Source organism: Gambusia affinis, linkage group LG18 (assembly GCF_019740435.1).
Source record: "Gambusia affinis linkage group LG18, SWU_Gaff_1.0, whole genome shotgun sequence".
NCBI classification, from domain to species: domain Eukaryota; kingdom Metazoa; phylum Chordata; class Actinopteri; order Cyprinodontiformes; family Poeciliidae; genus Gambusia; species Gambusia affinis.
In genome coordinates this window covers 5,438,176-5,455,146 of record NC_057885.1, presented here as the reverse complement: position 1 = coordinate 5,455,146, position 16,971 = coordinate 5,438,176, and the positions used below count along the sequence as shown (strand labels likewise).

Sequence of the window (16,971 nt, the reverse complement as noted above, 5' to 3'; positions counted from 1 at the left end):
TTTGTGAGAAATCTTTGCAGTCTCCGTGGTATGCGGTTGAGTCCGTGTCCTTGGAGAACCTCATTTACACTTCAATGACAGCAGCATTAATGCACAACGTTGCCTTCGAGAGCACATCTTCCACTGGGTTTCTATGCATTTTTCAACAAGTCAATAGAAAAGCACATTCTACAGATAGGTGCAAGAAGTAGTACCCAAACAAGTACTGGAATTATAAACTTCTCAGAACAAGATTGAGAAAAAAAAAAACTGATTTCAGAAAATTAAGAAAGGTTTTTGAAGAATTAGCCACCAGCCATATTTCTGACAAGGAACGTATTCTCCAAAACGTCACACGGCATTTGTAATTTCACAAATATTTTTGACCTTTTCTGTTCCAGTACATTAAAAAAAAGACAACTTTTCAGTGCCTTCCATTTTTTTTATGACATTATCCCACCTCTACCAGAAATAAAGTTTTGAAAGTCTTGAAGACTTTACTTATTACTTTAACTTTGGACATTAAATGTGCACCACGTGTCAGCAACTGTCATAGTGTGGGTTTTGTGAAAGAGCTAAGAACCGATATATTTTAGTGGCAAAAAGAAAGTTCTTGAAATTTAAAATGAAAGAGACTTACTAAATCGCCGGTGGAGAGCCAGAGTAAACAGGCAACCAATAAGTAGGCAACAGATGAATCCAGCAGGAAACGGTTGTCAGGTTCGTCAGGTTGCTCACTGCCAGGTTGCAGGTGGTTCATTAAAAACCGGGTGCAGCTGGGAGAGAAGGCGAAGAGGTGTGGCTGCGTTTCCATTGCTAATGTGAACAGAACTTCGTCGATATACCCCTAATGTCCAAAAAACAATTTCGCAATGGCGGTTTTTCCAGAGATGTTATTAAAATTACACGAGAATAAGTTTATTCACACGATAAGACATTAAAAAAACATGCTACCCCATCATCCTGCAACCGCTTTTTTTCTATTTTTTTAATATAGCTTCTTCTTCTTCATTCTTATAACGGTTGACAAACAACGTCTAGATGTGCATTACCGCCACCTACTGGAATGAAGTGTGGCTCGATAGATTTTGAAACTAAAAGTTAATAACCAAATAATAATAAAACTAAATAAACAAAGTATTAATTTAGTCTCCTTAAGGCACCTTAACAAAAAACAATAAGACTCAGAAGTGGAAAGTTTATCCAAAAGGTCTTGTATAAATCTTTGTCAAATAGTCTTTGTTTTCTTCTTTGTGGTTTTCACCAGTAGTAGCAGAATATTGTTGATCTTTATTATTATTATTATTATTATTATTATTATTATTATTATTATTATTATTATTATTATTATTAATTAATTAATTAATTAATTAATTAATTAATTAATTAATTAATTAGATTTTTTTTTTGCTTAAGACACTCATTTTGATACAGCCAAAAAAAACAAAACACCTCATCTAGTGCTAAAACTATTTAATGGAAAAACGTGTTTTTTGTTTTGTTTTTGGTTTTTGGTTGTTTTTTTAAGAATTTGGCGTCTTTCAATTAAGCATATTTATATTTTTCGTAATTCTAAGTTTTATTGTCAATCCAAAGGCAACTTAATGGAATATGGATAACAAACATGAGAGAAGCTGTAGAGGACATAAACTTTAAACCAAGAAGAGAACGCTGACACAAATAAAAATTTAGCGAATTTTGAACACATTCGCTAAGAAAATGTGTTCAAAATACATACTCTTAGCGATGCCAGTTTTTAACCCATGTGGAAGACCGAAAGAGAGCCACGTTACTGAGAAGTGAACACAAAGCAGTCCGTGGTTATTAAAGACGATCTAAAATGTGTTGCATTTATATTTATATTTACTTTAACTCTGTAAATACCTCACAATATGGAAGAATCTTGATCTAAGCTCTTTTAACTGAAAATAAAAATTATCCAATATCTATACCTGCTTAATCCTTGTAGGGTCACTAGTATGGAAAGTGAAACGTGCCAAATTACAATAAACAAACAACTTGTAAAATTATTTAAATGTGTCATTAAAACTTGAAGTAAATACAGAAAGGATTTATTAAACACTGAATAAAATAAATTACAACAATTTACTAACATTATTTCTATGCTTGCCGTAAAAATATTGTCCTTACAAGCAGGCCTAATCCCACCTACTCAGTTTAGTAGGTGAAGTTGACATCTTAAAGGTGCAGTGTTATGCAAAATTGGCTTTTTTCTGCTTTACATCATGTTATAATGTTACTCCCTCATCAAAAGAAAACATGGCTGGATGTTTGAAAAATCCTTTAATCTCCCATGGCAACCACTCACCTGCACAAAACTCTTGGATGGATCTAGCCCAGCCTTCAAGACAAAGCTCCTCCTTGGAGCTGCAGTTTCCAAGCTATGTAGTTTCTGCATTACAAAGCACAGCAATTAGCAAACACCTGGTGGAACTGAGCCTCAGCTGACCTTAATGTGTGAGAAGTAAAATGTTGGTAAAAAGGTTGTTGAAGGGTTACAAGAGGAGTGATGTGATGGCATCATGAAGGCGGAGTTTTAGAAAGAGCACTCATTTTTAAAGAGACAGGGACCCCATGTCATGGCTTACAAAGTTACAAAATCAGTTTTCTTTTATGCCAAGTTGTATACAGTTACTTGATTATGCTATAAAATGTCACTACTTTCCTGGAAAACACACAGTTCTGCCTCTTTAAATTAATTTATGATGCGCTTCAGCACAGGAACGTAAAACAGTTCTGTTTTATGCAGTTATTTTAAGTCATAAAATCATTATATATAGTTTTAACATGACAGATTTTCGATTTTTAAAAACAAATAACACATTGACATAATTTGATAGGTTAACATTCATAATAATTTGCCACTTTTTACTCTCACTTGTCTCTCAAATGGACAGTAGGGAACACCATGGACATTTTGCCATTTAGCACAGTTAAAAGCACATGAACTACATGCAGAGAGGCCCTGGGCAGGATTCAACCTGGAGTCTTCTTACTCAGGTGAGGCAAACAGAAAACTTCATCTGACTTCTCCACTGTGCTCTCTTTTTGATGCCTGCAGCTCTGATTATATCAAAACTAGCCAAAGAACTTAAGGGGGAAAAAGCTGCATAAATTCATTGATTTGGTATCATTCATTACACACACACACACACACGCACACGCACGCACACACACGCACACACACACACAACATGTGCGCTAGCTACATTGCACCCTTCGTGACCCCAGCTGTCAGCATGCGTGTAATTGCACCTTCCGAGCGAGAGCTGACGTTTAAATATTTCATAACTCTGTGGGAATGTGTGTGTGCTCGAATCCGTGGCAGTGTGTGAATAAGATGGAAGGTAGGACTGGAAGAGTGAAGAGCCTGTGGAAAAGTGTACCCTGATTTAACCCAGCTGGCAGAACTGGAGGGAAACTTTGAGAGTGAAAAGTAAATTTAATCCATCCATCCACGGAAAAACAAACAGTCCCTCATATGGACAGGTTTGCCCTGGGATCTTCTGGGGCAGTCCTCCCCAGTGACTCTCCCTCTCAGCTCCTTCAGACTAGCCAGCAGTAATTAGCAAACACCTGGAGGAACTAACCATCAGCTGACCTCATTATATGAGTCCAGCGCTCATTAGAGGAATGTTGTTGCGATGATTTCCTGAATCTTTTCTTAAGGTCAAACTGTGCGTTTATACGGTCAATGGAAACGCAGCTATTGCTAACACCTTCAAATGGGTGACTGGTTGTCGTGGAAGCAGCATCAATCAGTGTGACACAAACAGTTGGATTTGCTTCCTGGGATCATTTAGACTCAATCGCGACAAAGTCAAGGTGCAGGTCCTGCGGAGCGAAACACACCCATCGGTTCCCAGCGATCACTCGGTCTCCGTGTTGTCAGGATGGCAGCCGGTGTCAGACGTCACAGCCCTGTGGCTCAGTGAGACTAAATCATGAGGTGTGAAACGCGCACATTAATCCTCATAACGTCCAATTAGCCATGAAAATTTCATGCGGAACAAAGCTCCGTCCGTCTGGCTAACAAGCTCAACTCCCGCGCTCCAAGGTTCGCCTCTCCTTGAACCATCTCTCCGCTCCGAGAACGCTCACCCACACCTCTCATCTGCAAACACTCCGTCAGAAAATTGCCGACGGCACCCATCATCGAGGCCTATTAAATATTTACTGGATATTTTCTTCAGGGTCATGGAGTAATGTGAAGAATTTGACTAAAGTTCAAGGGCTTTTCTGCTCAGGTTTCTGGATAACGTTCACATCAGCGTGTTCAGCTTTTGAGGAATCCCACTTTTTTGAGAGGCATGGGGAGGATAATGTTGACTTATCGTGAAAATGCAAGCTGCTTGCTCCAGAACGAAACGTCTTCCAAATGCTAATGTCGTGAGTGGCAAAGATGCAGCGAGAGCTCAGAGGCCGTGCTTTTTACTGCAGCTGCTCCTGAATTATGAAAAGACCTTCTTTCAGACATCAGACAGGCCTCTGCGCTGTCTGATTACCAATCGCCTTCTTTCCTGACCTTTGACTTTAAGATGCAGACTTTTAAATACTTTAAAAAAAAATTTTTTTATGTTTTATTATATTGTATCCCAGCCAATTGAATCATTCTTTGGTTTATTTTTAAGTCATTTTGTTTTTATGACTTGTTTAATATCATATCATGTGACTGCTGTTTCATTATTTTTAGCCTTGTGGATGGTTAGAGTGCTTCATAAACAAAGCTGGTACTGGTATTGTAGCGTTCCGTCACACTTCCTAACAAAATGAACTCTTCAATGCATAATAACTTCACACATCCCCATTTTCTGACTTAACATATAGTCTGCTTCACTCCAAAAACACAAAATCGTACCAAGTTTTATTTCTAAATCTATTTTCTACTACAAATATCTTAGTGCGCTTCAAATCAGACAAAACCAAATTAAAAACCACTTTTCAGCAAGATATAAAAGCTTGTTTTGAATAAATAAAATTCCATGATATTGATGTAGAAGTATTAAATCCACTGGGATATCATTCCACTTACAGACATGTTTCCCCATGTCATATGTAACCAGATGAAAAATAGGTAAATACATATTTTGTAAACCCTGATTTGGTTTTATTTCACGTACTGGTTGTAATTCTTGTTTTTGTCAGCATGTGGTGCTGTTGTCTAAAAGTACTGGAAAAGCTGGGGGGTGGGGGGGGACCCCTCGTATGGAGCCCTGTAGGGGACATGGCGAAAATGTATTCTTTTGCGTTCCCTCGCAATAAGTTTTGCTTACTGCAATATTTGCTGGTCTGTTTTGTATGCAATCACAAATGTCAATTTCATATTTCAAATGTATGCACATTTAAGGAGCCTCAGTGAAAACGTATTTATTCTTAACTCTTTGGTGCAAAAAAAAGTGATTGAAAATTGATTTATTCACGGCATGTTTATTTCTGTTTGTTTAGAGGTTGAGATGGAAAGGCATCTGAAAACGGCCCTTCAAACCATTCAGAAAAATAACATAAAAGAGACTCAATCAAAATTGTCACATGACGCATTATCTTGCGATAATAACTCAGGAATAGTCGAAATAGCTTGGATGTGTTGTTTTTTTCTTTCTTTCCTCCTAACGGAAAGTTTCTGTTTATATCATAGGTTTGTGGTGCATTTCTATCCTAAAGAAAAAGATGTAAAACTTCAGATATTTCACAACGAACATGCATGGAAAAACCTCACGAAACCCTTCTATTATAGCAGAAAAGACGATGGCCACCTTAAGAAAGGCTTACAGTATTCAATTATGCTGCATGAACGTATTTGCACATTATTGTCAGAGAACTCAAACGTTTTTGCGAGGTAATGCAAAAGGGGAAAAAATCCTCCATGTCCCTTAGGGGCCTCCGTAAGTTTGTGTTTACTGCTAACAGTGCTAATAACGCGCCATTTTACTGAAGCCGTTGGTAGTTAGGAGCTTTATACTAGCGTTATATGGATCATTCACGTAACAAAAGACTAATTCTGCTCCATATCTTGAACTTTATTTGTCCAACTCAAAGAAAATTGTTCTTTTTGAGAGTAAAAAAGGCATTTTATTTTAAGTCCTGTATGCAAAATTTATCCCGGCTTCACATAAGTGAATTAATGTTGCCGGTGGAACTAGAACTTTTATTTTTGTTAGCTTCTCATTGATTTTGCAAAAACAATAACCTTTTTCTCTTAGCTCTTTGCCAATCCCATTTGAGGTGATCTGTTTTCAAGCACACCCGATAGCGACGACAACTACAGAAGCCATACGGAGACCAGCGATGATTAGGGGCCGAACTATTTTGAGAGAGCAGTAGTCGTGGAAGGATTCTTGCTGCCAGTAACCGCTGGAAGTCAAGACTCCAGGAGCAGAGGGACGCTTAAAATTAGAACCGAGCGTTAATGCCGGAAAATAAGGCTGGCCTCAAAACTCAGCCTCTTTAATATTTCACATCTCGCACGGTCTGAAAGGTGTGACCGTCTATTTGAGATCGCGCGGGGCCGGTGTCCTCCTCCTCATTTCTCGCTGCGGTCACACTCTGTCGTCGCGGATTAAAATCAGCGCGGTTGATAACTTACCCCGTCTGGGGGATTGGATGCCTCTGTTCCTCGTCACCACTGGTGCATGAAGAAACACGCGTGTTCTGCTCGAGTTTACATGAATGTTTTCGTGTTCGGGCATTCATGCATAGAGCCTCATAACGCCCAGCAGACCCTCGTGGACTACCTCATACTGAATACACCGGTTTTAAACGGGTAAAGTTTACCCAGCTTTGTGTTTCTTCAGATTTTAAGGTCAGTCTGCAATGTGTTGATTGGGGATCATTGGCTCGGTAAGAAGTGTTCAGTGGGATATTGTTTCACAAGTTACCTCACTTTTCAAGCTTATGTTTGGAAAAAAAAAAATCATTTTCTTTTCAATTAGAGGCTATTGCTTCTTGGTCTACCATCACAATCTCACAAAACACATTGAAGTTTGTGAATTAAAATAGACAAAATGAGAGAACATATTTGGGGATTTCAGACTTTTCAGCATCTTAAATATTGAATATTCTTTTTGGGGTTTTCAGATCAGACCGAACTAATTTGCAAGCCCTGCTGTCGTCTTTTCTCCAGCGCTCACCCATTTGCCTGCTGCTATCAGGTTGAAATCTGATTAGCAAAGTGCAGAACCGAGCTATATGCATATTTAATTCTCCAAGAAATCACCCTGACCTACAGCAAACCTTCAAGGATGAGGAGTTAATCAGAGCAGGACCCGTCTCCAGCTGCATTAAGCTCTCTCTGAAGATGCTCAGCCCTAGAACAGGTGGTTCTAGAGACTAAATCTTTTGAATCATATTTGATTTATACACCAACTGAAGGTAACACGGTCATTTGATTGTGCTACAAAACGGAACTATGTGGCTGAAAAATACATAATACTGCTCCTTTAACCCGGCTAATTGTATCATCCGAAATAAAATTGAACTCAAATTTTAAAACGGCAACAGTTAGTTGGTTTTTTTCCTTTTAATTCCCTTTTTGGAAATAGTTTGGTAGATAAAAATTCAAACCATACAAGTTTTTCCCGGATGTGTCTGTCCGTTTTTACACCCACTAATGTGAGGTCAACAACTCTTCATTCTGCTCTCCACAGGGCAATATCTTCTGTTATTGCCAGTCGTCTTCACAGTGTGGTACTGAAGTCCTTCGGTGGAGATATTTGTCGGGGGCGAAATGACCGTGTCTCCCCCAGGAAAACGTCATGCTCCATGCCTCTTTACATATTTCCTGTTCATATACGTCTAAAGGTTACAAATCTCATGTAATGACTGTTTTGTGCCGTTTGCCAGTCTGCAGTCAGGAGTGACTTCAAGCAGAATTGTGATGGCTTTCCTCTTTGAATAAAACGGTTTCAATGTGTCCTTTCAGCCTTTCCCTCCAGGGGGGAGGGGGGGGGGGCGTCACGGCGAGTCATCTGTCTCCATTTAGCAGTAATAAAGTTTCAACGTGCAACAGCCCATTATGCACATACGAACGCTGCTGCATTGAAAGCAGCAGGTAAAGAACCCGACCGCAATCCTTCGGCAGAGCCCCAAACCAGCAACCCGCTGATTTAAATCTGCTGATTTACTGTTTTACACATCGTGTCACTGTACAATGAAAAGAATTGGTTTTCAATATAGACTGTAGATGATGTACCAACACAGCGTACTGCAGAGTTGTGGAGAGGTAAGAAAGTTGTGTTTATTTCTATTCACTGCTCAGGATTCCTTTCATTTTTTCCTCCCCGTCGCAGCTGTTAATTATTTTTCTTATTTTCTCTACCTGCTTCTTTCCAGAGCTGCACCCACTCACATATCATTAGCCCCTTTAATTTCTGTGTCATTTCTGCTTCTCCCTCAGAAATTAAGCTTCTTCTCTCACTGCTGGAGCCAACCATTGCAAATATGTCTCGATATTAATTTATGTAATTTTGTGGTTGTTTAATGCAGAAACCTATGCATTCTGTCCAGGTCAGTTTTTAAAAAAATTAAAAAATGTACATTATTTTGTGTCAGTAGCTGCATTTCCATTAACCATATCATTGCACAATTTGATGTTTCATTTCTTGGTGGCGCATCTGTGCAACATGTTCACGTAAATCCTACGGACTGAGTCACCGGAGTTGCATATGCAGCTCTCTGCTGCAAGAACTCCCCACTTTCCTAAGAAAAAAAAGCATACAATTTTAATATCCTAAAACTTTAATAGCTGTTCTGCAACAAAACCCAAACCCTTTCTGTTCTGCCAACATTTTGTGTCACCCACAGATCATTCTCTGTGGAAACCCAGCCAGCCGCCCCCTGGGTGTTTCACCTCACCCCAGGCGTCTGAGCACAGACTCAAACCAAAACCCCCCACACGTCCTCTTACCCCGGACCTGTTGGAACAACTTTAATTGTGACATAAGGTTTATGGGTTCTACAAGCCACTCATGTATATTTCATAATTAGCACGAGGTCATCATGAAATGCAGGGAAATGTGTTTCAGGGTGGGAGCGTCTTTTAATTTTGCTCTTCCGCGTCGCAGTTCAGGTTCAGTTTTTAAATATTTAGCCGAGTGGAATTCCTCCATGCCTTCGTGTTCGTATTAATTTGACTCAATGGCTTATAAGGTCTAAATATTTTAAATTCAGAGAAAGGCATAAAAAGTTCTTCAAGGGTTGGGGAAAGTGGAAGGATTTTCCTTTCCATTCAAAACTTTTATGTCAAAATAATGCACATGAAATAAATTAATAACTAGCTGGGGGGGGGAGACTTCCTCCCAGCTGAAGATAATTTAGCCTCATTGTTCATTAGCATTCAGAGCAGGCTGCTGTGTTCCAGTCACAGCTGGTGGCTCAGGTGGGACATCATTGGGAAGCAGGGTGTTGGTCTGAAGCAGCTTTGGCTGGGCTGCTGTGTTTTGCTCCTTGAGTGAGTTGACAGAGCAGCCAGCAGGACTTTATGCGCTGCTGCTGCCTTTCAGAGATGCTAGCTGCTCCACGGTGTCACCAACACCGAGAGGGTGTTTCCCCTCAGGCTTTTCTCTGCTGCTTCTGCCAACCCACAATGTCAGCCACGACCCCGTCCACTCCTTTCACTAAAAGTGCGGTGCTTGAACGCCCCCTGCTGGTTATCTTTAGACCCTGTCTGTTTTGGGGGGGGGGGTTTAAGTAAATGAGCCACTTTCCTTTTCTAGCGCCTGTCCGCGTGAGCAGCACATCCTCCTTGGTGAAGAAGCTGGTGAAAGAGCTTGGAGGGAGTTCTTAAACGTGAATAATCGAGTCTTCTCATTCATGTATAAAGGGCACGTTCTGTTATCTAACTAAATATGTTAGTCAAGTAACAGAATCAGGGCAACCAGATCAACCGAGCATCACATAAACTCTTCCTGCACTTGAAACTTGCTACACACGGTTGAAGTTGCTTTAAGGTGCAGTCTGAAACGTGATGGCGTACTTCGGCCATTGTAAAAATATCATTTCCGCCCCCCAAAAAACCAATCATAATAATATTAATAATAATAATAAAAACTCAGGTAATCAGAAATGTTCTAGAAAAAAACATGCGGAGTTTCGAAACTTTTTTTTTTTTCCTACATTTTCAGCCACCGCCGGAAAACTATTGGAGGGAGTAAAAAATGTTCGACTTTTGGAATTAAATGTTTAGTATGCCAAGCTAAATATTTAGTTTACTTTCTAAATAGTTAGTGTTTAGGTAAAAAACTAATTATTCTGTTATAAACCCATATATTTAATTAGTCAGCAAAATATCTAGCTTACTTGCTAAATTATTAGCTAGAAATACAAATATTCAGTTAGCAACCCAAATATTTAGCTAGTAATCTAAATATTTAGCCTGTCTGCTAAATATTTAATTTCTGAGCTAAATATTTTAGTTTATAAATTTAGAATTAAACGTTTAGTTTGAAAACGATGATATTTGTATAAATATGAATGAATGACATGGTGAAAATATGGTTTTTGTTTCTTGACAAAAGGATCAGCCTACTTTACTGGATGGGCTATGAGCTAGAAAGGTGTGATAAGAAATCTCAGTTCTAACTTATATAAATTAGCTCAATCGGCAGGAATCTGGAAGGTGTAACCTGACAAGACTTGAAAATGTAATCACCCTTTGAGAGAGACTTGCAATCGGGCAAAGATTGTGGTATTCACATCCAGCAGCTCTTCTCTCTCCTTCGGGATTATTCATCACTCTGCCTAAAAAAAAGACAGCATGACTGAACAGGTGGAGTACCCAGAAGAATATATAGGGAAGCGGGGGAAAATGCTGAAAGAAATGTAGAAAAAGTTAGAGAACACAGAGGGTAAGGAATTAAGGAATTGCACGGAACATTCAGAAAATCGTTTTTTTTTTTTCTTTTTATGTATCATGCATGGACAAAGATGTTGTTGCGACCAGAATCCAAAATAATTTAGTTTCTAACATGAATCATGTCAGTTTTGCCGGAAGGGTTTGAAACACTTCCCGTTCTTTTAGGGCAGCACTGATGGAAAAAGTGAAAAACACACCAGAGGAGATGTTAAACTTTACAATACTCCAAAGATTGACCATTCATAAACCAATTTCATACCAAGAAAGGAAACAAAACAAAAGCTGTCTTTCTCTACCGAAAGTCCTATGACACCACTTTTGTTGTTATGTATATATTTTTCATTTAAAAGTTGAGGTTTTTCCAATACAGTACTGAGAATTGCCTTGAGCCGGATGCATGAGTTGAATATAAATCAGCAAACAAAACAGAAGCAAGAAGAACTACGGCTAAAAAAAGAGGAAAGTCTCCAAGACTACCGACACAGTCACAGGAGAAAAAAACTGAGCGTAAACATATAAATATATATGTAGCTTGAAATAGAACTCATTTACAAAAGTTTTCACACCGTTGAATTTTTAAAAAATCTTTCACAAACTTGACATTTCCTCATGATGAATCAACGAGTAAGAATATTACACGTTTTTTTTCTGAAAAGGAAAAAAAAAGTGTGCTTTCAGCCTTACCCGAGTTAATACGCTTTACAGGCACCACTCTGCTGCATTTGTGAATGCTTTTGGGGGATTTGTTTTTGATGTTGTACACATTTAGATCAAGTTGGGGGTTTTTCTAGATTCAGTTTGGATGGAGAGAAACTCCTAACTATCGGTTTGACGGCCCTGCTGTGTGGCAATGTGGTAAATCGTTTGTCAATTAAGGTCCTCGATTGTGGGAGGTGCCTCTGATTACGTGGCCACCTGGATTGTATTTAAGGAGCTCCGGTCCACTCATGAGAAGAGCCAGGTGCAGACGGCAAGAACCAGGCCCAGTCGGATCCAGAGACGGCGCCGGCAGATCGCTTGACACGTTGTGGGAGTTGGGAGCAAAGACCTGTGGGGGCCAACCAGGTCCTTGACTGGAGGAGGACCAGGCTGAGGGAGCAGGCGCTGGAAGCACATCTTGGGCTGCTGCTCATTATTCCCTAGACAAAATTATTCTGGTTGTTTTGTCCTCCCTATTTTTTGTTGTGGCCACCTGAGCTGGGGCATAACAATCATTATTAAAATTTTAATAAAATAATGTTCAGTTCAAATCCATTGCACATTATAATCACCAATGGTGTAACACAGGAAGAAACAACTAATTGTTCTGTTGCTGAAACAATACAACTTTATGAGCAAAGTTATACCTGACATTTCTTTAATTCCTTATTTGACATACAAACACATGAATGGTGAGAGAACTGAAGTTAATTATTGATAGTCATGTTTAAAAAGGAAGATTATTGTAAAAGATTACTATAAAATAAATTCTGTTTAGGTAATTTAAAAACTTTAACACTTCTGCACTATTATGATGCAATGTTTCCAACAGAAAATGGCCCTTAAAACTATATATATATTTCCCAGCTGGCGTCATAACGGCTACCAAAGAAGGCTCGACTGAAGTGGAAAATCAAATTATAATTTTATAAAATACAAAATAATACTATTTAATAATTTATAAGACTTTAAAAATCTGTCCTTGGTCACATGTGCAGCCTTCACCTTTGACTCAAACTCAACCACACTTAACTAAGACGTCAAAATCTTACCTACTTCCCATTGGTCAACTGACAGCGAGGCCTACTTCCTACTCGAATTTGATTGGTTCAAGCCATCAGGGTGTCGGAATCAAGCTTACGCAAGTTGTCAGCGTGTGTTTCTGTGCATTTGGAAAATGGCGAGCTGGTGTGTCCGAGTAGTGAGGCAGAGCTACTCTGTGTTAGCGTCCCCCGCGCTGAAGAGGTGAGCTGCGTTTTTATTATTTAGCTGAGACTTAGGAAGAACCGCAGGGCTCGCTTTGACCTGAAGTTCAGCCGCTGCTAGTAGCTCACAGCTCATGGTGGGAACCGGTTAGCACGGCTAGCTTTCCCTGCCTTCTTCAGACTTCTCTCTTGACCTTTACAGGAATAATAACTAACACAGGAGATATTTAATTTTTACCGTATTGGCGGACATGCTGCTACTTTAAATCTGACTGCCGTATTACCACTGACATTGTTGGCGAAGGGGAATGGTGATGACATAATGTACCTACCTGAGGTGAAGCTATTTAAAGTGTGTCTGGGACACACTCCATCATGGAGCTTCTGTTTTGTTAGCTTTACATGGTGTGTTTGTAATTCGGTTTCACGCTGCCTTCTCTATCCAGCCAGTTAGGACTTTATGAATGAAGCCAGGCGTCATATCACGACGCAATCTGATTGGCTGTTGAGAGATGATGACATAAATTGACGAGTGATCCAGTCCGTGTCTTCTAGTACCCAGACGGCTAGGTTACTTGCGTAACTGATTTGTCGGGTTGTTTAGTCTGTATTAAGCTGCCTTGATGGAATCAAAAGATAAGTGATGTAATTGTTGTGTCTTCCATTGCAGAGCACCTGTGCGGTTGCTGTGCACTGCCACCCAGCAGAAGAATGGCCCTGGCTCAGAGGAGGAGGCTGAGAAGACGGAGCAGAGCCCAGCAGAAAAGGTTCTTACCGAGGAGAAGGTCCAGCTGGAGGCGCAGCTGAAGGACATGACAGTAAGAGTCAGCATGTTCATCTACATATGTTTGTCCTGACGGCATATAAGGCATCGTGTGACGCAGCACAGTGGTGAGAGTGGGCTATAGAGGTGGCAGTCTCTAACTCAGCTTCTTTGGTTTCCATTATAATTTATGCAAAACTTTGTTGATGTTTTACATTTGCGGTGTTTCCATTAAATAAGAAACGAAAATTAAATCCAGGCGTGAACATGTTCAGTAATAAGTAATTTAAAAACATGCCTCGCCATCATCCTCCTACCATTTCCTGTTGTCTTCTTTGTCTTTCCCCCCAGTAGTAGTAGCTGGTTGTTCTCATTTTGATTCAGTCGAAAAGCCCTCTCCTTTAGGTGGGATTAAAAAGAAAAAAACAGTTTGTTTTTTTGTTTTTTTTAATTTTGCACATTTTCATTGAGGGGCATTTTGTAACTCTAATTTGGGCTATTTTATGATCAGTGAAAAGCAGCTACTGTCATATAAAAACCACCAGAGCTGGAAAAAAAGTACAAATATGTTATCTGCCCATATTGACAAGGTAAATGGGTTATTGACCGCTTATTACCTTTTTTGTATATTCCAACAATAACACAGTTGAATGATTTTCTGCCAAATATTTAGATTAATTTTGAACATTTCCAAGAAAACTATTGGTGTTCTTAAATGCCAAGAAGTTGTGAACCCACGAGAAAAGAAATTACAATTTGTAATCTGTAATTTCCCAGTGGTAATATTACCACTAGAATGCATGGCAGATGTCATTATGATACACAAGAACATCCTGATTCGTTTCACCTAAATTTACTATCTTCTGTCACTTTTGGTGGCAAAATTTCTAATGTTCTATTCTTTCTTAAAAATTGCTGAAAATACATTGTTAGAAAAATGTTCTAGCTTTAATGTTATAAATTTATTCCTTCACTCATAGAATTTCTTTTTCTTTTTGATAGCACAGACTATCCAAGGTTTCTTTTGTTGTTGTTTTTGGGTTTTTTTTCTTGAAATCGAAAAGTTTACAAGCTGTTTTTCGGCTTGTTTGTTTTTGGTAGAAATTTACTCCCCTGTTGCCAATTGTTCTTTGCCCCCTTTGTGTTACTTGCAGGAAAAGTATAAGAGAGCTCTAGCAGATACAGAAAACCTGAGGACCAGGAGTCAACGGATGGTGGAGGACGCCAAGTTATATGGTAAAAACCTCAATTTTAGGCAGCATTTATGCTAGGTGAATGTAATAATTATGGAATACTGAATGAAAATATTCTAAAAGGTGATTTTTCTTTACATTTATTTTGAAGCTTTCTCTGTTGCTTTAGAAATGGGGTCGGGGGATCATGGAAAAGTTTGGGATTTTTTTTTTTGCAGTTGCCAATATGAACCACTAGATGTCACAAATGAGCAACAAAAGCTCTTTTGTTGTTTTTGAAGTGGCCAGATTGTTTTAGAATGTGTTGCATAGTTCTAATATCACACTTAAGGGCCTCTCATTGTCCAATACGTGGTCAGGTTTCTATAATTCCAGCTTTTAAAAGAGTAAATAGTCGTATTTTAATGCCACAAGCTGCTCAAACCTCCTCCATTCTCTCCAGGCATTCAGGGCTTCTGTAAGGACCTCTTGGAGGTGGCCGACATCCTGGAGAAGGCCATGGAGAGCGTCCCTAAAGAGGAGGTGACAAGTCAGAACCCTCACCTGAAGAACCTGTACGACGGCCTGGTGATGACCGAGGTCCAGATCCAGAAGGTCTTCACCAAGCACGGCCTGCTCAAACTCAACCCTGAGGGCCAGAAGTTCGACCCTTACGAGCATGAGGCGCTCTTCCACGCCCCCGTGGAGGGCAAGGAGCCCGGGACCGTCGCCGTGGTGACCAAAGTGGGCTATAAGCTGCACGGTCGAACCCTGAGGCCGGCATTAGTGGGCGTGGCCAAGGCTTCCTAGGACCGATTGGCTAATGGCATAACGAATCGGGTTCAGCGTTACCAGTGGAAGACGATGGACTTGGTGGACCGCCCAAAGCAACGCGGTCATTTCCCTTAACAACTGTCCTCACACTCTGAGACTAGACCAGCACTGCAAACTCTGGGGACAGCGTCCAGCAGTTTTAAACTTCTTCTGCCAGTAGACGGGCCTGTACAGTAAATAAGTTGTCATCATCATTGTGGTTTGCGTTCTTTGCGTTGTAACACAAAGTTACAAGAAGCTTTCACAGTGTGGGGCAGGCCAGCATCATTAAACCAGAGGTTTTAAATAAAGGCATGTTGGGTCTGAGTTTATACAAGAGGGGTAGAACCCATTCTGCTGCTGGTGTCATTCCAAACTTCTGTTTTTACCGTTTGTCTTTTAGTGTTTGGAGTTTGAACCTCATCCTTGAATTAAAGCTAAAGAGATGTGATGGAAACAGGTGATACACCCTCTGCAGTTTCAGTAAAATCAAAACTTTTGTTATCGTAACTTAATAAACCAGCCTCAGGCAATGTGGATCATTTCATAATAATATTGATGTATACCTGCAGTGGTGGGCACACTTCCGCTAACGTGCTAATAGCGGAGCTACTTTTCAATTAGCACTTTTGCTAACTTTGAAAACTGTTTAGCACACTTTGTTCCCTTAGCTCAATTTCTCTGGATAACTTCTAAAATGCAATGGGCAAACTTTCCGATAAAAGTTCAACATCTCTTAAGTTTTGGCTATTTAGTGAGAAAATAATTCAAGTAGTTAGACAATTATATCAATGCTCTTATTTTGAAGTGAGTAAAAACTGTTTACACAGTATTTCCGTTTCCTCAGCTCGCCTTTAAATCCTCAATAACTTTATTTCAAGCAAACATACAGTAACAAAAATACAGCACATTACAGAACAATATATAAAAAATACAATGTCTAGACCATTATAGGAAGTGAATGATGTCAAAATTAAATTGGCGGTTGAGGGTTTGTTATCCTTAGGGCAGATACTTGAATTGAAATTGGCGCGTTAGCTTCTGCTAAATAACATGTTGGCGTAGCGTATTAGCAAAGCTATTGTTTATAATTAGTGCTTTAGTTAGCGGTGCCCACCACTGCATATCAGCATGTAGGAATGATCTAACCTTCACCAATATGTCTGTATTGGATTAAAGTAACGCTGAAATGTGTGAAGTTTTTTGTTTGTTTGTTTGTTTACTTTCAGATCCTGAGCCTCGGTACATAAGTGGAAAGTAGCAACAGTAGAAGTTGTGACTCATACAAGTGCACTGCAGTTCAGTTCAGCCCATCGTCTGTAGATCTACTACAGGAGGAAGCAGGAAAAACATGACGAGAATTAACAGTCGATAATGTCTGGCTAAAATCTACAATGCATGGCTAGCATCAGTGTTTAAACCATATTAGCATCATTAAAGAAAATGTTCAAAGTTTGAAAGATTGAATGT

At 39.5% G+C, this 16,971-nt stretch overlaps 2 protein-coding genes across 6 annotated transcripts in view; one reads left to right on the top strand and one right to left on the bottom strand.

Moving 5' to 3' along the window:
* sorcs2 (sortilin-related VPS10 domain containing receptor 2) overlaps nucleotides 1-939 on the bottom strand; it is a 307,822-nt gene extending 306,883 nt beyond the window's left edge. For 4 of the 5 annotated variants that reach the window (XM_044096823.1, XM_044096824.1, XM_044096826.1 and 1 more), the window contains exon 1: nucleotides 620-699. Coding sequence is in view for 1 of the 5 variants with exons in the window: in XM_044096828.1 (XP_043952763.1) it covers nucleotides 620-793 (174 nt within the window). In the remaining 4 variants the exon portion in view is untranslated. Of the gene's footprint in view, nucleotides 1-619 lie in introns of all 5 variants that reach the window. The other variant, XM_044096828.1, reaches the window with a different exon arrangement.
* Nucleotides 940-12,632: 11,693 nt separating this feature from the next.
* grpel1 (GrpE-like 1, mitochondrial) lies at nucleotides 12,633-16,699 on the top strand. Its single transcript, XM_044098045.1, has 4 exons — nucleotides 12,633-12,793; nucleotides 13,424-13,571; nucleotides 14,671-14,752; nucleotides 15,152-16,699. Exons 1-4 carry the CDS (start codon nucleotides 12,726-12,728, stop codon nucleotides 15,496-15,498), a joined length of 645 nt encoding a protein of 214 aa, XP_043953980.1. The 5' UTR covers nucleotides 12,633-12,725; the 3' UTR covers nucleotides 15,499-16,699.
* Nucleotides 16,700-16,971: the final 272 nt, after the last annotated feature.

Bases quoted from the DNA above. Each gene is read 5' to 3' on its own strand.
- grpel1 (XM_044098045.1), top strand. From the start codon at position 12,726: ATGGCGAGCTGGTGTGTCCGAGTAGTGAGGCAGAGCTACTCTGTGTTA. The intron at 13,572-14,670 runs GTAAGAGTCAGC...TGTTACTTGCAG, and splicing joins CGCAGCTGAAGGACATGACA to GAAAAGTATAAGAGAGCTCT. The intron at 14,753-15,151 runs GTAAAAACCTCA...CATTCTCTCCAG, and splicing joins GGAGGACGCCAAGTTATATG to GCATTCAGGGCTTCTGTAAG.